At 29.1% G+C, this 23,530-nt stretch overlaps 1 protein-coding gene across 1 annotated transcript in view; it reads right to left on the bottom strand.

The window, feature by feature from the left end:
- The window catches only part of LOC147806220 (uncharacterized), a 43,223-nt gene extending 22,954 nt beyond the window's left edge, over nt 1-20,269 (bottom strand). Inside the window, exon 1 of the mRNA XM_087169012.1 lies at nt 20,031-20,269. Within this exon, the coding sequence (XP_087025138.1) occupies nt 20,031-20,061 (31 nt within the window). The 5' untranslated portion in view covers nt 20,062-20,269. The remainder of the gene's footprint in view (nt 1-20,030) is intronic.
- Nucleotides 20,270-23,530: the final 3,261 nt, after the last annotated feature.

The raw sequence follows: 23,530 nt of genomic DNA, 5'->3' as shown, positions 1-23,530 counted from the left end.
ATTAGCTAGAGAGTGTGATATTTACTTTTCAGCGCGAAGAAAATCTTTTGATGAATACCGAAGTGAAGGAAAACGCCCGAGATTTGGAGACGCAACATGTACACCCGAAAAGTATGTTCCCCCTCAACTGAGAAAAGAATATCCGAGACAAGAAAACAATTTCGTCAGGCAAAGAGAATGCTACATTTGTGGGAGCTATCGACACATTGCGAGAGACTGTTCCGATAGAAAGAAAAAGAATGAAATGACGGGAAAGCGAAATGAAAGGGATCACACAAAAATTTCAAGAAATTCGAATAAAGTATCAAGCCGAGAAGAAGCGGTGGTAGAGAAAGTAGATTAATCTCATCTACGGAGTGACGTCAGAGAAACCATTATTAAACCCCTGCAGAAAGTTAATATTTTTATCAACTCCGAAGAAATCGAGGCAATCGTCGATTCTGGAACTCAGATTTCAATTCTACATTCGTCATTCATTCCGGATGTAAAGGAGAGAGATGGAGGGAAAATTTTGTTAACTTCTGCATTCGGACAACAGATTGAAGCAAAAGTTTGCCGTACGCCGATTTATTTAAGAAATGATGGAACTAACTTATTTAATTCAGTGGATACCTTTATTGCTGTGACGGATGAATTAAATGTGCCTTGTTTATTAACTCCCGAAATACATGAACTGTTGATCAACCCCCCAGAAAAGAACATGAATTCCGACATCGCAGAAGAAAGGCGTCAGAACAAAGAAGAAAAAATGTTCGTTTTGCTTACGGAAACAGAAAAAAAGAAACAAAATACGACAGAGGAGAGAAATGAAGAGGTGGAGGAGAGGGAGAAAAGCATTGCATCAGTTGTCCCTGGCAACCAGTCAAGCTTTGGAGAGTGGCTAGAGGATAATGCAACAGCCAATCCCATCGAGTCTACTGTATCGACAGCCAAACAGCTGTTCATAGAACAACAAACATGCCCGACTCTACACGAGCCTTGGAAGTTGTCGAAGGAAAAGAAGGGAAACTATTTTATTATGGACGGACTCTTGCATCATGAAGAAAAATTGTTTGGAGAAAAAATACGCCAATTAGTTCTCCCATTAAGTAGAAGACAGAAGGTACTTGATCTAGCTCACAACTCGGTATTTGGATGCCATATGGGCATGCGGAAGACAAAAGATAGAATAAGGTATTCCTTCTACTGGCCAGGAGTTTCTCAAGATGTGGAACACTTTTGTAAAACATGCAGCGAATGTCAATTAAGAAGCCCTGAGAAAAGGTCGGATAAAATTCCAATAACCCCAGTAGCAAGACCTGGACTGCCATTCGAAATAGTAAACATCGATATTATTGGGCCCATTGATCCACCCTTTGCTAGGAAGCACAAATATATTTTATGTCTTATAGCTCAACACTCAAGATGGCCGGAGGCCATTCCTCTGAAAAGCTTAAGTGCAAAAGCTACTTGCACAGCTCTCCTCGAAATATTCATGCGAACAGGAATCCCGCATACTATTGCAAGTGATAATGGTACAAATTTCGTGTCAAGACTGACTAAAGAATTTCAAGAAAGATTGGGTGCTCATCCTAGATTTTCAACCCCTGGATACAGTGCTTCCAATGGACTAGTCACTAGTTGAACGATGGAATAGGAGTTTACAGCAGATGCTACATCATGTGATAAGGAGCGACCCATCTAACTGGGATAAGCATATCCCATTCCTGTTATTTGCTTATCGGGAAATCCCCAACTGCACCACTGGAATCTCACCTTTTCAATTAATGTATGGAAGACAGCCAAGAGGACCTTTGGCAGTGCTAAAATCATCATGGTCTGGTGAAATACCCATTCCTCCAAATTTGAGTGAATCAGCTGTCGAATACTTACAACAGTTGAAAATAAGAATGGAGCAAGCTGCAGAACAAGCTGAATTGATCGCAAGTGGAAAACAACATAAATACACTGAATATTTCAATCGAAGATCTGTACCAAAATGTTTCAAGAATGGTGACCTAGTTTATTTACTTATACCGGACTCTAACAACAAGCTTTATGCTAGCATGGAAAAATCCATGGAAATATAATTATTGAATTGTAATGTTTATACATGATCTTTGAGGTGTTATGGTTTAAAAATATTTTTTCTTTATTTTGATTTGTAGTAATAATTTTTTAATTGATAATGTGAGTATTAAATATTATTAGTATTACTGTGTGTCAGTAGGTTATAGTTAAGGTGGATAATTATTCTTGTATTAGATATTATTTTATAACTATTTTTTATAAAAAAAAAAGGTTATATAGGATTGAATTGTTGATTGCTAGCGTTATAGTGTATAATTAATGATAACTGAGTTTATATATGAGTAGTTTGAGTATCTCATCTGTTTAATTCCTATTATGTTTTCATTGGAAATATTGCATAATCATGTTTATCGTATGTATCATTCTGTATTATAATTTTTTTTTATCGCAAACAGTTGTTTTTTTAATTTTCAGATTAACGATTAATTATTTGTAATATAATCATTATCTTAGGGGGAAAGGTGTAATGCTTGGCAACTGTTTGGCGATCGTTCAGGCGCACTTGGCGCATTGTGTCAACCCTTCGGGGGCATGCTAGGAATCGAGGTAGATGAATGTTTATCTTGGTCGGGAGAGGGTCTCCTTTGGTTGTTTAAGAGCTGGATGCTAAGTAAAATAATGACTAGTTTCTTTTAGTTTTGAATAAAGTTAAGTTTATTATTATGAAAATCTGGTGTGATTATTTGCATGGAATATAGTCATTACAGAGTGGTTTATAGTAGATATATATATTTTATTTATCTGTTAGCTCTAAATGTTCAGTAAACAGTACCGTCTTTACTTATAGGCACACAGGGCAATGCCCGGGGACCCCATTTTCTCAGGGGGCCCTAGAGAATCGTACTTTTTTTAAAAATTGCATTAAAAAGAATTTAAGACTAAAAACTACCTTATATATTTAAAAAAAAATTTTTTTTATATAGTACGACCTCGAAAATCCGGACTGCTTGGGGGTTTGGTAGGTCCGGATTTCGGAAATTTCCGGATTTTAGATACCTTACTTAAATTGATAGAATTATCGAAGTTCCGAATTCGACAGGCCGATTTTGCGATTAAACGTGCTTGTGTAAACCTCCGACTTCCATTTTAACAACTTAACATAGATACTATATGCTTTAAATAATAAATAAGAGACATTACAAATCAAACAGAGACAAAAAGTAGCCTAAAATAATATATTTATAGCAACACAATTAAATAAACTTTAACTAAATTATTTTTTAAACATATCAAAAATCGTTAGTTGTTTCATAGATTTCATTCTATGTTTGCTTATTTTTTCTTTTACTTTATAGAGTAACATTAACTCGTGCTCATCAACAATGTCTCTTTGTTCCAAACCTTTAAGAACATTGTTCATATTTGTTAACATTTCATCCAATGACACTAATCTTTCTTCATTTGGAGTTTCAGTTTCGGAATCACTGTTTTCTTCACGACCATTACTTAAAACGGCCATTTTTATTTCATTGTCCGTCATGTGGTTGACTATAGGTAAATCGTCGTCGCACATCATGACCTCCTCGATGTCATCTTGATCGATTTTGAACACGCACTTTTTAGCGTAATCGAGAAGTTCATTAACTTCAAATTTCAAATTTTGGACTTTTGAAAGTTTGAAACCTTCACAATCGTTTTCGTTTTCACTTTCATTTTCAAAGAAAATGGTAGAAGGCAGCAGATTGTTCCAACCATGCCTCAAAGTTTCAGGCGTAACACTATTCCATGCATTTGCAGCACAGTAAAGGGCATCCTTTATGTTAAATTCCTTTACAAATTCTGTGATGCTCTTGCCCTGATTGAGAGAACGGAGCATTTTCTCCAAAAAGTCCTTTTTATACTCACATTTTAAAGATCTTAATATCCCATTATCCATAGGTTGAATGAGAGAAGTGCAGTTCGGAGGTAAGTGCATCACTTGAACTCCTGATTTCGATAAAATTTCAGCTGGAGGATGTGCTGTGCAATTATCTAAGAGGAGAATAATTTTGGCATCGCTTGGAAGCCCAACAGCATTACAATGAGCTCGAGCTTTTGGAATGAAATTATCGTTGAACCACTCTTCTGTCAATTCTTGCGTAATCCATGCACGCTTGTTCGCTTTGTATACAACGGGTAGACTTTGAACGTTTTTCAATGCTCGAGGTCTAGCACTTTTGTCGATTACCATCAGCTTGAAGCGATGAGATCCGGAAGCATTAGCGCACGCCAACACAGTTAGCCTCTCCTTTATATCCTTCACACCGGATGGATTGCTTTCATCTGCAGTGGCTAAGGTTTTTCTGGGAACATAGCGCCAAAAGAGAGCAGTTTCGTCGGCATTATAAATCTAATCGAAAGATAAATTATTTTCAGCCACAAATTCGGAAAATTCATTAACAAAATGCTCGGCAGCTTCAACGTCAGCTGACGCCTTTTCCCCGCAAATTCTTCATTCCCTTATTCCATGACGTTTTTTAAATTTATCTAGCCATCCTGAAGAATATTCACAAGGCGTTTCTATTTTCAATTCTTTGTGATAGAGCCTTGCCTGTGCCATAATAATTGCGCCAGTCAAAGGCACTTTCTCACTTCTTCGTTGCCGTACCCATTCTATCATTATGCTATCCAAATCTTCGTTGTTGGCTTTGCGTATAGTCTTTCTCTTATCCATCTCTAAAGGCACGTCACTTTTTGCAAAAAACTGCAGTATTTTATCTTTCTGCTTAATTAAATCATAGACAGTTGATTTGCCAAGTTCGTATTCGATGCACAGATTAGCCACTGAAGTTCCTGAGTCATGTTTCCGAAGCATTTCTACTTTCTTCAAAATTGAAAGAGAATTGTGTTTCCTCTTCTTCGAACTTTCATTATTTTTTCCCGTAATCGATCTTTTAGATAACATAATGTTAGATAACAATTCGTTAAATAACAATTAAAACTAAAAATATAGGCTTTTAAAACGGGAGCTGACTTTCAACATACAACTAAAACGGATGCTTCTAGACTAGGCTGTAACAGCTGATACTAATCCTTTTTTTGTTGGGTAGCGGAAGAACTTGTCCCCGCCTCCCACACTTCAAGGTTAAGAAAGAACCCGTTTTCTTTCTTCACAAGGGGGAAAAACAAGGTGGTAGAAGAATTCCTCCTCCTACACACCTTATCTATTAAAGAAAATAGAGAGGATTCCCCTATCTCCAGGGGGGAGTCCCCTTTGTTCTCTCTACAAAGCTGATAAGAAGGACTGGAATTTCCTTATCAGCTATGTGCTTTCATTCACTCCCCACCCCTACCTCTTCTTCTACTGCTTCCTTGTTGGAGAAGAGTTGCGATTTTGCGCTCTTAAGTTAAAATTTTTATTTTAAGCGATTTTTTTTTGTTGAAATTTTTTCCTGACGAACTGGATGTAAAGGTCCGGATTTTAGAGATATCCGGATTTTAGAAGTCCGGATTTTCGAGGTCGATTTTTTTTCTACAAATGGTGATTGCTTATCAAGCACCAATAATTGGAGTAGTTTATCACCATGAAAACTTAAAAAGTCAACCGAAAACTATTTTTCTTATTTTATTATATGAGGATTACAACTGGTTAGAGCATCAATTTTTTTTTAAACTATGCATAGTTTAAAAGTACTTTATTTGAGTTTTTGTGGTAATCAAAATTAGTTAAAATTATTGCATTATACAGTCCCTGGCCAAATTATTAAACGCACTATAAGATTCTATGTAAAATCTTAATTACTCAGGTGATACTACACAGCTTTATTGTATTTACGCTACTGAAACCGGTTTGTACTTGTTTACGTTTGTGTAACAATTGGTTAAATTAGGCGATATGTAATATAAATTCGACAAAATGTAATAAAAATACAGATTATTTATTGCATCAGGTAATATATTATTATATTATAATAATTAGGTCAAATTAATAGACGCACTATAAGATTCTATGTAAAATCTTAATTACTCAGGTGATACTACACAGCTTTATTGTATTTACGCTACTGAAACCGGTTTGTACTTGTTTACGTTTGTGTATCAATTGGTTAAATTAGGCGATATGTAATATAAATTCGACAAAATGTAATAAAAATACAGATTATTTATTGCATCAGGTAATATATTATTATATTATAATAATTAGGTCAAATTAATAGACGCACTATAAGATTCTATGTAAAATCTTAATTACTCAGGTGATACTACACAGCTTTATTGTATTTACGCTACTGAAACCGGTTTGTACTTGTTTACGTTTGTGTATCAATTGGTTAAATTAGGCGATATGTAATATAAATTCGACAAAATGCAATAAAAATACAGATTATTTATTGCATCAGGTAATATATTATTATATTATAATAATTAGGTCAAATTAATAGACGCACTATAAGATTCTATGTAAAATCTTAATTACTCAGGTGATACTACACAGCTTTATTGTATTTACGCTACTGAAACCGGTTTGTACTTGTTTACGTTTGTGTATCAATTGGTTAAATTAGGCGATATGTAATATAAATTCGACAAAATGTAATAAAAATACAGATTATTTATTGCATCAGGTAATATATTATTATATTATAATAATTAGGTCAAATTAATAGACGCACTATAAGATTCTATGTAAAATCTTAATTACTCAGGTGATACTACACAGCTTTATTGTATTTACGCTACTGAAACCGGTTTGTACTTGTTTACGTTTGTGTATCAATTGGTTAAATTAGGCGATATGTAATATAAATTCGACAAAATGTAATAAAAATACAGATTATTTATTGCATCAGGTAATATATTATTATATTATAATAATTAGGTCAAATTAATAGACGCACTATAAGATTCTATGTAAAATCTTAATTACTCAGGTGATACTACACAGCTTTATTGTATTTACGCTACTGAAACCGGTTTGTACTTGTTTACGTTTGTGTATCAATTGGTTAAATTAGGCGATATGTAATATAAGTTCGACAAAATGTAATAAAAATACAGATTATTTATTGCATCAGGTAATATATTATTATATTATAATAATTAGGTCAAATTAATAGACGCACTATAAGATTCTATGTAAAATCTTAATTACTCAGGTGATACTACACAACTTTATTGTATTTACGCTACTGAATCCGGTTTGTACTTGTTTACGTTTGTGTATCAATTGGTTAAATTAGGCGATATGTAATATAAATTCGACAAAATGTAATAAAAATACAGATTATTTATTGCATCAGGTAATATATTATTATATTATAATAATTAGGTCAAATTAATAGACGCACTATAAGATTCTATGTAAAATCTTAATTACTCAGGTGATACTACACAGCTTTATTGTATTTACGCTACTGAAACCGGTTTGTACTTGTTTACGTTTGTGTATCAATTGGTTAAATTAGGCGATATGTAATATAAATTCGACAAAATGTAATAAAAATACAGATTATTTATTGCATCAGGTAATATATTATTATATTATAATAATTAGGTCAAATTAATAGACGCACTATAAGATTCTATGTAAAATCTTAATTACTCAGGTGATACTACACAGCTTTATTGTATTTACGCTACTGAAACCGGTTTGTACTTGTTTACGTTTGTGTATCAATTGGTTAAATTAGGCGATATTTAATATAAATTCGACAAAATGTAATAAAAATACAGATTATTTATTGCATCAGGTAATATATTATTATATTATAATAATTAGGTCAAATTAATAGACGCACTATAAGACTCTATGTAAAATCTTAATTACTCAGGTGATACTACACAGCTTTATTGTATTTACGCTACTGAAACCGGTTTGTACTTGTTTACGTTTGTGTATCAATTGGTTAAATTAGGCGATATGTAATATAAATTCGACAAAATGTAATAAAAATACAGATTATTTATTGCATCAGGTAATATATTATTATATTATAATAATTAGGTCAAATTAATAGACGCACTATAAGATTCTATGTAAAATCTTAATTACTCAGGTGATACTACACAGCTTTATTGTATTAACGCTACTGAAACCGGTTTGTACTTGTTTACGTTTGTGTATCAATTGGTTAAATTAGGCGATATGTAATATAAATTCGACAAAATGTAATAAAAATACAGATTATTTATTGCATCAGGTAATATATTATTATATTAGAATAATTAGGTCAAATTAATAGACGCACTATAAGATTCTATGTAAAATCTTAATTACTCAGGTGATACTACACAGCTTTATTGTATTTACGCTACTGAAACCGGTTTGTACTTGTTTACGTTTGTGTATCAATTGGTTAAATTAGGCGATATGTAATATAAATTCGACAAAATGTAATAAAAATACAGATTATTTATTGCATCAGGTAATATATTATTATATTATAATAATTAGGTCAAATTAATAGACGCACTATAAGATTCTATGTAAAATCTTAATTACTCAGGTGATACTACACAGCTTTATTGTATTTACGCTACTGAAACCGGTTTGTACTTGTTTACGTTTGTGTATCAATTGGTTAAATTAGGCGATATGTAATATAAATTCGACAAAATGTAATAAAAATACAGATTATTTATTGCATCAGGTAATATATTATTATATTATAATAATTAGGTCAAATTAATAGACGCACTATAAGATTCTATGTAAAATCTTAATTACTCAGGTGATACTACACAGCTTTATTGTATTTACGCTACTGAAACCGGTTTGTACTTGTTTACGTTTGTGTATCAATTGGTTAAATTAGGCGATATTTAATATAAATTCGACAAAATGTAATAAAAATACAGATTATTTATTGCATCAGGTAATATATTATTATATTATAATAATTAGGTCAAATTAATAGACGCACTATAAGACTCTATGTAAAATCTTAATTACTCAGGTGATACTACACAGCTTTATTGTATTTACGCTACTGAAACCGGTTTGTACTTGTTTACGTTTGTGTATCAATTGGTTAAATTAGGCGATATGTAATATAAATTCGACAAAATGTAATAAAAATACAGATTATTTATTGCATCAGGTAATATATTATTATATTATACTAATTAGGTCAAATTAATAGACGCACTATAAGATTCTATGTAAAATCTTAATTACTCAGGTGATACTACACAGCTTTATTGTATTAACGCTACTGAAACCGGTTTGTACTTGTTTACGTTTGTGTATCAATTGGTTAAATTAGGCGATATGTAATATAAATTCGACAAAATGTAATAAAAATACAGATTATTTATTGCATCAGGTAATATATTATTATATTAGAATAATTAGGTCAAATTAATAGACGCACTATAAGATTCTATGTAAAATCTTAATTACTCAGGTGATACTACACAGCTTTATTGTATTTACGCTACTGAAACCGGTTTGTACTTGTTTACGTTTGTGTATCAATTGGTTAAATTAGGCGATATGTAATATAAATTCGACAAAATGTAATAAAAATACAGATTATTTATTGCATCAGGTAATAAATTATTATATTATAATAATTAGGTCAAATTAATAGACGCACTATAAGATTCTATGTAAAATCTTAATTACTCAGGTGATACTACACAGCTTTATTGTATTTACGCTACTGAAACCGGTTTGTACTTGTTTACGTTTGTGTATCAATTGGTTAAATTAGGCGATATGTAATATAAATTCGACAAAATGTAATAAAAATACAGATTATTTATTGCATCATGTAATATATTATTATATTATAATAATTAGGCCAAATTAATAGACGCACTATAAGATTCTATGTAAAATCTTAATTACTCAGGTGATACTACACAGCTTTATTGTATTTACGCTACTGAAACCGGTTTGTACTTGTTTACGTTTGTGTATCAATTGGTTAAATTAGGCGATATGTAATATAAATGCGACAAAATGTAATAAAAATACAGATTATTTATTGCATCAGGTAATATATTATTATATTATAATAATTAGGTCAAATTAATAGACGCACTATAAGATTCTATGTAAAATCTTAATTACTCAGGTGATACTACACAGCTTTATTGTATTTACGCTACTGAAACCTGTTTGTACTTGTTTACGTTTGTGTATCAATTGGTTAAATTAGGCGATATGTAATATAAATTCGACAAAATGTAATAAAAATACAGATTATTTATTGCATCAGGTAATATATTATTATATTATAATAATTAGGTCAAATTAATAGACGCACTATAAGATTCTATGTAAAATCTTAATTACTCAGGTGATACTACACAGCTTTATTGTATTTACGTTACTGAAACCGGTTTGTACTTGTTTACGTTTGTGTATCAATTGGTTAAATTAGGCGATATGTAATATAAATTCGACAAAATGTAATAAAAATACAGATTATTTATTGCATCAGGTAATATATTATTATATTATAATAATTAGGTCAAATTAATAGACGCACTATAAGATTCTATGTAAAATCTTAATTACTCAGGTGATACTACACAGCTTTATTGTATTTACGCTACTGAATCCGGTTTGTACTTGTTTACGTTTGTGTATCAATTGGTTAAATTAGGCGATATGTAATATAAATTCGACAAAATGTAATAAAAATACAGATTATTTATTCCATCAGGTAATATATTATTATATTATAATAATTAGGTCAAATTAATAGACGCTCTATAAGATTCTATGTAAAATCTTAACTACTCAGGTGATACTACACACCTTTATTGTATTTACGCTACTGAAACCGGTTTGTACTTGTTTACGTTTGTGTATCAATTGGTTAAATTAGGCGATATGTAATATAAATTCGACAAAATGTAATAAAAATACAGATTATTTATTGCATCAAGTAATATATTATTATATTATAATAATTAGGTCAAATTAATAGACGCACTATAAGATTCTATGTAAAATCTTAATTACTCAGGTGATACTACACAGCTTTATTGTATTTACGCTACTGAAACCAGTTTGTACTTGTTTACGTTTGTGTATCAATTGGTTAAATTAGGCGATATGTAATATAAATTCGACAAAATGTAATAAAAATACAGATTATTTATTGCATCAGGTAATATATTATTATATTATTATAATTAGGTCAAATTAATAGACGCACTATAAGATTCTATGTAAAATCTTAATTACTCAGGTGATACTACACAGCTTTATTGTATTTACGCTACTGAAACCGGTTTGTACTTGTTTACGTTTGTGTATCAATTGGTTAAATTAGGCGATATGTAATATAAATTCGACAAAATGTAATAAAAATACAGATTATTTATTGCATCAGGTAATATATTATTATATTATAATAATTAGGTCAAATTAATAGACGCACTATAAGATTCTATGTAAAATCTTAATTACTCAGGTGATACTACACAGCTTTATTGTATTTACGCTACTGAAACCTGTTTGTACTTGTTTACGTTTGTGTATCAATTGGTTAAATTAGGCGATATGTAATATAAATTCGACAAAATGTAATAAAAATACAGATTATTTATTGCATCAGGTAATATATTATTATATTATAATAATTAGGTCAAATTAATAGACGCACTATAAGATTCTATGTAAAATCTTAATTACTCAGGTGATACTACACAGCTTTATTGTATTTACGCTACTGAAACCGGTTTGTACTTGTTTACGTTTGTGTATCAATTGGTTAAATTAGGCGATATGTAATATAAATTCGACAAAATGTAATAAAAATACAGATTATTTATTGCATCAGGTAATATATTATTATATTATAATAATTAGGTCAAATTAATAGACGCACTATAAGATTCTATGTAAAATCTTAATTACTCAGGTGATACTACACAGCTTTATTGTATTTACGCTACTGAAACCGGTTTGTACTTGTTTACGTTTGTGTATCAATTGGTTAAATTAGGCGATATGTAATATAAATTCGACAAAATGTAATAAAAATACAGATTATTTATTGCATCAGGTAATATATTATTATATTATAATAATTAGGTCAAATTAATAGACGCACTATAAGATTCTATGTAAAATCTTAATTACTCAGGTGATGCTACACAGCTTTATTGTATTTACGCTACTGAAACCGGTTTGTACTTGTTTACGTTTGTGTATCAATTGGTTAAATTAGGCGATATGTAATATAAATTCGACAAAATGTAATAAAAATACAGATTATTTATTGCATCAGGTAATATATTATTATATTATAATAATTAGGTCAAATTAATAGACGCACTATAAGATTCTATGTAAAATCTTAATTACTCAGGTGATACTACACAGCTTTATTGTATTTACGCTACTGAAACCGGTTTGTACTTGTTTACGTTTGTGTATCAATTGGTTAAATTAGGCGATATGTAATATAAATTCGACAAAATGTAATAAAAATACAGATTATTTATTGCATCAGGTAATATATTATTATATTATAATAATTAGGTCAAATTAATAGACGCACTATAAGACTCTATGTAAAATCTTAATTACTCAGGTGATACTACACAGCTTTATTGTATTTACGCTACTGAAACCGGTTTGTACTTGTTTACGTTTGTGTATCAATTGGTTAAATTAGGCGATATGTAATATAAATTCGACAAATTGTAATAAAAATACAGATTATTTATTGCATCAGGTAATATATTATTATATTATAATAATTAGGTCAAATTAATAGACGCACTATAAGACTCTATGTAAAATCTTAATTACTCAGGTGATACTACACAGCTTTATTGTATTTACGCTACTGAAACCGGTTTGTACTTGTTTACGTTTGTGTATCAATTGGTTAAATTAGGCGATATGTAATATAAATTCGACAAAATGTAATAAAAATACAGATTATTTATTGCATCAGGTAATATATTATTATATTATAATAATTAGGTCAAATTAATAGACGCACTATAAGATTCTATGTAAAATCTTAATTACTCAGGTGATACTACACAGCTTTATTGTATTTACGCTACTGAAACCGGTTTGTAGTTGTTTACGTTTGTGTATCAATTGGTTAAATTAGGCGATATGTAATATAAATTCGACAAAATGTAATAAAAATACAGATTATTTATTGCATCAGGTAATATATTATTATATTATAATAATTAGGTCAAATTAATAGACGCACTATAAGATTCTATGTAAAATCTTAATTACTCAGGTGATACTACACAGCTTTATTGTATTTACGCTACTGAAACCGGTTTGTACTTGTTTACGTTTGTGTATCAATTGGTTAAATTAGGCGATATGTAATATAAATTCGACAAAATGTAATAAAAATACAGATTATTTATTGCATCAGGTAATATATTATTATATTATAATAATTAGGCCAAATTATTAGACGCACTATAAGATTCTATGTAATATCTTAATTAGTCAGGTGATACTACACAGCTTTATTGTATTTACGCTACTGAAACCGGTTTGTACTTGTTTACGTTTGTGTATCAATTGGTTAAATTAGGCGATATGTAATATAAATTCGACAAAATGTAATAAAAATACAGATTATTTATTGCATCAGGTAATATATTATTATATTATAATAATTAGGTCAAATTAATAGACGCACTATAAGATTCTATGTAAAATCTTAATTACTCAGGTGATACTACACAGCTTTATTGTATTTACGCTACTGAAACCGGTTTGTACTTGTTTACGTTTGTGTATCAATTGGTTAAATTAGGCGATATGTAATATAAATTCGACAAAATGTAATAAAAATACAGATTATTTATTGCATCAGGTAATATATTATTATATTATAATAATTAGGTCAAATTAATAGACGCACTATAAGATTCTATGTAAAATCTTAATTACTCAGGTGATACTACACAGCTTTATTGTATTTACGCTACTGAAACCGGTTTGTACTTGTTTACGTTTGTGTATCAATTGGTTAAATTAGGCGATATGTAATATAAATTCGACAAAATGTAATAAAAATACAGATTATTTATTGCATCAGGTAATATATTATTATATTATAATAATTAGGTCAAATTAATAGACGCACTATAAGACTCTATGTAAAATCTTAATTACTCAGGTGATACTACACAGCTTTATTGTATTTACGCTACTGAAACCGGTTTGTACTTGTTTACGTTTGTGTATCAATTGGTTAAATTAGGCGATATGTAATATAAATTCGACAAAATGTAATAAAAATACAGATTATTTATTGCATCAGGTAATATATTATTATATTATAATAATTAGGTCAAATTAATAGACGCACTATAAGACTCTATGTAAAATCTTAATTACTCAGGTGATACTACACAGCTTTATTGTATTTACGCTACTGAAACCGGTTTGTACTTGTTTACGTTTGTGTATCAATTGGTGAAATTAGGCGATATGTAATATAAATTCGACAAAATGTAATAAAAATACAGATTATTTATTGCATCAGGTAATATATTATTATATTATAATAATTAGGTCAAATTAATAGACGCACTATAAGATTCTATGTAAAATCTTAATTACTCAGGTGATACTACACAGCTTTATTGTATTTACGCTACTGAAACCGGTTTGTACTTGTTTACGTTTGTGTATCAATTGGTTAAATTAGGCGATATGTAATATAAATTCGACAAAATGTAATAAAAATACAGATTATTTATTGCATCAGGTAATATATTATTATATTATAATAATTAGGTCAAATTAATAGACGCACTATAAGATTCTATGTAAAATCTTAATTACTCAGGTGATACTACACAGCTTTATTGTATTTACGCTACTGAAACCGGTTTGTACTTGTTTACGTTTGTGTATCAATTGGTGAAATTAGGCGATATGTAATATAAATTCGACAAAATGTAATAAAAATACAGATTATTTATTGCATCAGGTAATATATTATTATATTATAATAATTAGGTCAAATTAATAGACGCACTATAAGATTCTATGTAAAATCTTAATTACTCAGGTGATACTACACAGCTTTATTGTATTTACGCTACTGAAACCGGTTTGTACTTGTTTACGTTTGTGTATCAATTGGTGAAATTAGGCGATATGTAATATAAATTCGACAAAATGTAATAAAAATACAGATTATTTATTGCATCAGGTAATATATTATTATATTATAATAATTAGGTCAAATTAATAGACGCACTATAAGATTCTATGTAAAATCTTAATTACTCAGGTGATACTACACAGCTTTATTGTATTAACGCTACTGAAACCGGTTTGTACTTGTTTACGTTTGTGTATCAATTGGTTAAATTAGGCGATATGTAATATAAATTCGACAAAATGTAATAAAAATACAGATTATTTTTTGCATCAGGTAATATATTATTATATTATAATAATTAGGTCAAATTAATAGACGCACTGTAGTTTTTTAATAATGACATGATTTGCACGAGTTTACATACTATACTTTTATAATTAAACATACGCGTTAATTTATTAATATAATGTATTTAATTATAAAAGTATTAATATACATGTTAATACTTTTATAATTAAACATACAAATGGATTTTTATTCAGGAGATTTTTCATTCAACTCCTATTTGTATTTATTTTCAACGTATTTCATTTCAATGTTAACCTACTGATACACTAACGTAAAGAAGTGGAAATCGATTTCATGTACGTAAAAACAATAAAGCTGTATAGTATTACCTGATAATTATAATTTTACATAGAATCTAAAAGTGCGTCTAATAATTTGGTCGGGGACTGTATCTTAAAAATGATTTATTTTTTGTATGTGAAGTTTTTTAGTTTGTTTTTAAACATTACGACACATTATAGGTCTAAAATATTTTTGTGCCCTGGACCCCTGCATGCTATGAAGATGATACTGCCAGTAAAACATAAATTTAATTGATTTTGTTATTTAATCACCCAATGAATTGTTTTGTTATTAAATTTCTTTTCTAAATATTTTCCTTAAACACTGCCTGCTTTTTTAAAGCTATTTAATAAAATATTAATAAAGAAAAATAATACATATAATTTATTAATGCCATACATTTTAAGTTCCGTTCTCGAATTAGACATCATTCTTATGTCATATTAGCACTTTAATCTTACTGTGTCATTTTTTTAAAAATAATATTAGGTGCAAGAAATGATTAGAGGTCAGCAAAATTGTATCGTTACGGAATGTTGATACTGACAGACTGACTACACAACAGATGTAGATTGTGTTCAAGACATTCTAAAATTAAAGATTATGTATCAAAAATAATGCAGACTTGTTCCTAGTGCAGTTCCAATGAACCAATATTGCATCTTTTTAATTTTATGTTATTTTATTTCATAAACTTGCTCAAATAATTATTTATTGTATAAAATGTATACAATTTTATTTGTGTATTTTTTATTTTATTGAAAAGTATATTCTTAAAATATATAACCAAAAAGAATATTTTTAGATAAGTTTAATAAAGATAAAACAAATTCTACAACAAGTGTCTTGTTTATTTTTTTAAAACTCTAAGTGTATATAATTGAAAATTTTTATTTATATATAGCACATTTCTTATACATATACACACATGGAAAAATTAACAAAGCGAAAAAGGTTTTTTTTCCAAGGGGAAATAAATTTTACTCAATTTTTTTAAAGTTTTAATGAATTTTTATTTTTTAATATAAATTACTTTTGTTAAATAAATATATACTGCTTTAAAATAAATTATAATCCCGCTAAATTTGTGAACTGAAAAAAATTTAAAAGCAAAATCGAATCCGATTATAATTAACGGAGAAAATATGAGGGCATTAGGAGAAAATCAAATGATCTGCGCCCGTTCTTCAATCGCTCTTGACGGTGGCTTTCCTGCATTACACCTTCAGAAAAAAAATAACGAATTCTAAAAGAAATAAAAATAAACAACTTAAAAAATAAAAATGCTGTTGCCAGCCATAGAATTTTTTGAAAGTTAACTTAGCAACATAAATCAAAATGACATCAAAATTATGATAAAATTGAAAATTGAAACGAGGGAAAAATTAACTTTTATTGTTTATCGTAGCTTATTCCATTTATTTAATGATAGCGGTATTAAAGGTTAAAGATATGCGTTGGAAGCTCCGTTTATAATTATACTATAAATGCATTAAATCATGTAGCTTGAATAATTTATTTTAAGTAAATTATTTAATAATTTTAAGCAAATAAGGGTGTAAAAATAAACTCGATCGAAATACTCCGAAAGTATACCCTGAAATATATGCAGAATAAACTTTGGAATCGATATATAAAAAATACCTTTTCAAACAACTTCGAGTAAAACGGAAACGCTAACTTGTTTAAAAAAGTTATCCTTGTAACTATTTAATTTCGATTCCTGGTACTAGGGGATATTCCATTTTCACATTCGACTTCTGAAATTTCAATTGTAAACGGAATTTTTTTATGACCTTACATTAAAATGTTAAGGCTTGCAGCAGAAATAAACTTTTTTTTCTTTTACTGCATTAATTTTTTACAAAGTAGTGAATTATTATTTTTTCAATCTAAGAACCTGTGCCTATAACATATGTTAAACTTATTTTAATATCGAGTGAAATAATTTAATATGTTGTGTAACTAAATGGATAATCCCAAGAAACTGAATCGAAAATATAAAAACTTCATTGATTTAAAAAAATAATAGATGATAATAAAAATAGACATGTTTTCAGCGTCCAATAATAAAAGTCACAAGTTATCCAAGCCTGACAAGTCTTGAGAATGGGCAATTACATTTCAAATCTCGAAACATGTCGACTTTTACTTCCCTCTTCATATGTTTTGAAGCCAGTTGAGTTTTTATCGTCAATTATACTGTGTTACATTTGTGTCTTGATCATTATTTTGATAGGGATTTTACACTCGTTAAAGTAAACATATGCATTTTAATATTTTATCAGGATTCATGTGGTCTTTAAAAACGTAAGAACATCAATATAGTAAAAGTTATATTCAACTTAAAAATTAACATTTTGACACCAGATATTTTGAGTTAATGAAATTAAATATTTTATCTTTTAAGTTTTTGTGCCCCCATTTCAGTATCTTAAGTATCTTACGAGCTCTGTTTAAAAAGAGAGCATCAGATATATAAAAGAAAACAAAAATAACCATAGTAGCAGTATTTGGTGGTAAATGTAGCTTATCGTAATTGAAGAATATGCTGTGCGACATTTTATGGTGAATTTGCGAACGTATAAGTTTCAGAATGTATCGAAACATGAGGATGCTATTTGCTAATCATCTTTATCCAAAGAAAACGATGTAACCTAAATATCTAGTAGAATGAAGCGATTTTCTAAACAATGAATCCTACAATATGCAACATATTATTTCAATATCTTATTCTTAAACATAACATATTTCAATCTTTTTAAAATGCCACTAAACATTCAGCAATTCCTTGAGTTATAGAACAAAGAAAAATCGTAAATTATAGAAAACCTTGTGAATGTGCATTAGAATTATTATGCAATCTGCATTTTATTTTTCAAGCACTTTTTTTTTCTTCAAACTTTCTTGCCTAGAAGATTCGATTAAAGCTGTAAAAATGATTATCCCTAAAATTTTGTATATAGCTATAATAAGTTATGTTCATTTGATTTTAGTATAAAATCCTCGAATAAATATAGTAAAAACAGTGTAATCTAAATAATATCAGATAAAAAGTTCATGTATTTAAATTCTAATAACTATCTTAAATAATTTATAAATCGATTCAACATATAACTATCATAACATATTTCAATCTTTTTGAAATGCCACTAAACATTCAGCAATTCCTTGAGTTATAGAACAAAGAAATATCGTAAATTATAGAAAACCTTGTGAATGTGCATTAGAATTATTATACAATCTACATTTTATTTTTCAAGCACTTTTTTCTTCTTCAAACTTTCTTGCCTAGAAGATTCGATTAAAGCTGTAAAAATGATTATCCCTAAAATTTTGTATATAGCTATAATAAGTTATGTTCATTTGATTTAGTATAAAATCCTCGAATAAATGTAGTAAAAACAGTGTAATCTAAATAATAACAGATAAAAAGTTCATGTATTTAAATTCTAATAACTATCTTAAATAATTTATAAATCGATTCAAATTTACTTTTCAAAGGAGATATAAATAATTTTTTTTTTGCTTTTTGGACAGAAATCCCCTAAAAAAATTGTTTATTGCCCAGAAACTTCGAGACATTTTCGATTAACAATAAATTAAACCTCTCCGAGCAATCACTGAACATTATTTCAATTTTTTTACTATCAGAGCTTGGTTGCGTAGCAACCTAGTAAAATTAAGCACTCCTCTTTTGAATTAGTCAATGGGTTATCTTAAAATATTTATTTGCGCAGGCGACTTTTTTTGGCGGTGTTCTGGACTATCGCCAAATATATAAACCTTTATTGCGGCCCAATTTACCACCCAATTTTTTTAAAATTTTGTCTACCCCCCCTAATTCAAGTGTTTAGATTCCAAATATGTAAAAAAAACTTATGTTTATTCAGAGAAAGTACGTTTTTGTGTCTGATTTCGTAACTTAATTAATAGTTAGCACTAATTAATTAACATATTTGAGGTAACCCCCAGGAACCATTAAGATTGACACTTAGTTCGTGAAAATCCGATCATTAGAACGAAAGTTATTCAGGGTGATTCGTTTTTTTTTTTTTTTTTTGCGGACTGTACAATGGAATAAAAACAATTGAATTTTCATTCGAAAATCATTAACTGTTGAGTTTGTAAAAATTACCAGGCTGGATACTCTGAAACCCAGGGGGATGCAACTGCAAAATTGAAATTTGACGAGCTGAATTTATTTATTCTTGAAATTCTAATTAGTTAACTCGCTTTTAAATTCAATAAATTTTATTACCGAAAATAAACCTTCGCATTAAAAATTATTTATTAGTAGTTAATAATAATTCAACTATATATAAAATGGGTATAAGTACTTACCATCATCATTCCCAATAGCATAACTTCCCATCTTTACAGTTATAAACACCACGTTCCTCTGAATACACTAAACTATATTTCTTTTCTTGAGGAGCGCCTTGCACTCAGGGACTAAACCCCCTACATTTCAGAACAGTTCATTCTTAAGTGCATATGTTGCTCATTCATCAATGTTGACTACGAATTGTTCACTTCCTTGAATGAACAACCACACCTTACTCGTTTCTTATCTATCTCTACCTTCTTATCTATCTCTATCGTTTCTTATCTACCTTTTCTATTGCTGCATTCCAAAACAACAATACTTACCAGTAAAATCACATTCATTCTGAATACTTTTGAGAAGAGGACCTGGAGAGAATCTTTTCATGGCAAATTCTCCGAAAATTATTTATTTGACTGTGATTTTTTTTTGTTGTTGCAAATTTAACAGGAGAAAAATAGTAAAATAAACTAATAATACATGGAATGCAGAAAATTTAACTTCGCATGAGAAATTAAGATTCCTTTTAAAGTTAAAGTAAATTAAAAATCAGTTAATTAATTATACTGTTGTATTGACTGCGTAATTTATTATTCAATCTTAAATAGAAAAAATTAATATTAGCTATAAAAACTAGTTAATTGAAAAAGTATTTGCAATATGTAAAATAAAACTAAGCAACTTATAATTTGGCATTTGATTACATATAAAAATTCAAGTAATATTTATATATCAGCCAAATTTGTCAGCAGAAGGCGAATAAAAAAAATGCAAGAATGGAAGAAAAAAAAAAGGATGGAATATTCAATCAATAATTTTGCTTTATCTTATATTTTAATCGCATTTAAGACAGACATATCATAATTATTGTTCAAATTAAATAATAAATGATGTCTGCGCATGCGCGTACTGTTAAGAGCGCTTTTGCTCTTTGCGGGAATTTTCCCCAATATCTACCTTTACCTTTTCTATGTCATGTTTGTGTCTAAATAAACTAATAAAAAGACACATGGTCCGTCATTTATTTACAGTTTAATTTACGAATAACTTTCATCATCTCTCGATATCTCTAATATCTTAAACATAAGTGGTCCGTCGATTACGAGACGTACCAACAAAGCCTATGGAGAAATTAAATCGTTCTAAGGGAGCTATCAAATGCTCCATAACGAAATTTGAAACCTTTGTGCAAGAGCATTCTGTAACAGATCTATCGGATATATCAGTAAGTGAACTAGAAGTGAAATTGAAAAAAGTTGAAACGCTTCAAAATCGCCTTTACCATATCCGTGAACAATACTATGATTTACCGAACTTTAATGAGATTCCAGACGTCGAAAATGACTTGGAAGATACTGAATCAAGACTGGAAAATTTAGAGGTAAAATTCAGACTATTTATTGATTCAATTAAGAATGTAAACTGCTCTAATGTTTTTGCATCAGAATGTTGTATTGTTGTAGATTAATCAGTTTCGAAATGATAAGAGATTTTAAAAGTTATAACTAATTAAAATAAGTCTAACATTAATTTTATAAAAAATTTGCTGTATAATTTCTGATTAAAATACGTATTTACAAACTAATTTAATCTATCATGATTAACTTAATATTAGTCGATTCTTCACTACTTGTAAAAATATTGAATGTCTGTTATATAAATTGAAAACAAATCGTTGCGCGTAGTAAATGGCATATAAATATTTTCTGCATGCTCATTTAAAATTTCTTCAAATTTAAAATCTTTATAGTAAGAAATGTACTCAGAATATTTAAAAATATGAATATGTAATCAAAATATTTGGCAATCCTTAGTAGTTTAAAGTTATTGTATGAATAAAGGATTTACCAGAAATTAAATGGTTATTAGAAAACTAAGCAGAGGTATTAGTGTATCGACATTTCAGTTGCTGATAGATATGATTCCATTTTTTATGGAAGATTCCGATAAAACAAATACATTGAAATGTTTATATATATATATATATGGGCTGTATAGGTCGTCAAAATAATCGAAACAATCCAATACCAACGTATTTTTTCATATTTCTCAAGGAATACTTAGAAAATTATTTTAGAACTTTTGAAGTGTTAAAGTCATGCGTTTTTTCATATATATTACTGAAGTTAAAAGCATTTAGAGATTTGAGGAACCGGTAAAAAAATAAGAACCAAAAATAATGTTTCTGAATACCTTATTCGAAAACAATAAGCGAAAAGCTTGTAAATCATGTCAATAACGTTGATTATCATATGAAATAATAATCGTATACATACTAATATAATTAAACTTGTGTTATAAAACAATTTGATTTTTTTAATATTTTCAAAAGTTGTTTAGCATTCTTTTATTATGTATCAGAAAGTTTTATTTTAGTTTTATTATACATAAAAGCTAAGCAAGCGAGGCATCTTAGTTCATAGTAGTCCACCATCTCATTTTAGTAGGCTTTGCTTTGAAAAATCGTCTTCTCCTCTATATTAGTCCCTGCTAGTACAACTACACATTTGAATAGCCAGAAAAAAACCGGTTTTATGCACATACCCCATAGTAACAGGAAGAGATGGATACAGTTTCTTGTTTTTCTTATATTCATTATTTAGCTTATTTCCTTTTCTTTTTTTTCAGTTTTCGTTTCTTACTCTTTACGCTGTTTCGAAAATATAAAGTAAACGCGCGACGGAGGCGAGATGCGAATACATGGGGGGGGGGGGGGAATAAAGATTGTTTGTATACAGCTGAAAATTGTATTTGTAAAAATTATTTATTTCCGAAATCTTATCAATAATGATTTATTATATTTTGCTATTTTCTTTAAAAAAAAAAACTGGCAACTGTCAGGAAAAAAATTAAGATCGTAAGGAATAAAATAAGATTTCTCTATTTGTGATTACAAAATATTCATCAACATTTATTTTTTTCGGATAAATAAACTGTCCCGTATCTTTATTATAACTGTCCGAAAATATATTGATATTTATGGATTAAAAATAAGAAATGATTTTCTTACCGGTTTCCAATATTTCCATTTTGTTTTTTATTTTCTCCCTTCTTTTACTTCTTTTTTTTTTAATAATTGTCGTTGAACAGCCAACCCAATTTCCAGTTTATGACTCAACTCCGTAGCCTTGTATTTTTGAACACAATCCAGAAGACAAAGTAGCTCTTCAATCAAGTATAGGGAGAAAATTTGCCTTCGTGGAGAACGTTTTGAAAGAACTAACACGTCTTTGCGTTAGGTGGACATGAAAACCACGAAAACCTACCACGAATAGTCCTGACGGATCTATGATCCGTCTGACACTGAGGATATTTTTTGTTAGCATTGCGCTCGGTGTGAGCCGTGGGCGGATTTCGTTTGACCAACTATCACTTGGATTCGAAATTGAATCACCTCATTTGGAGGAGAGCACTCTATCCCCTAAACAACCACGGCTCTTCCATTTTGATATGTATGTTACCGGCAAAGTTTGAAAGTCAACATTCTGTGGAATATCAAGGCGTTGTTATACCTAAA

The sequence above is a fragment of the Parasteatoda tepidariorum genome, chromosome 8 (genome assembly GCF_982258835.1).
Source record: "Parasteatoda tepidariorum strain Cologne lab strain chromosome 8, Ptep-v5.0, whole genome shotgun sequence".
Taxonomy (NCBI): Eukaryota; Metazoa; Arthropoda; class Arachnida; order Araneae; family Theridiidae; genus Parasteatoda; species Parasteatoda tepidariorum.
Note: the sequence above shows the minus strand (reverse complement) of the source record. Positions and strands in the feature narration are given on the sequence as shown.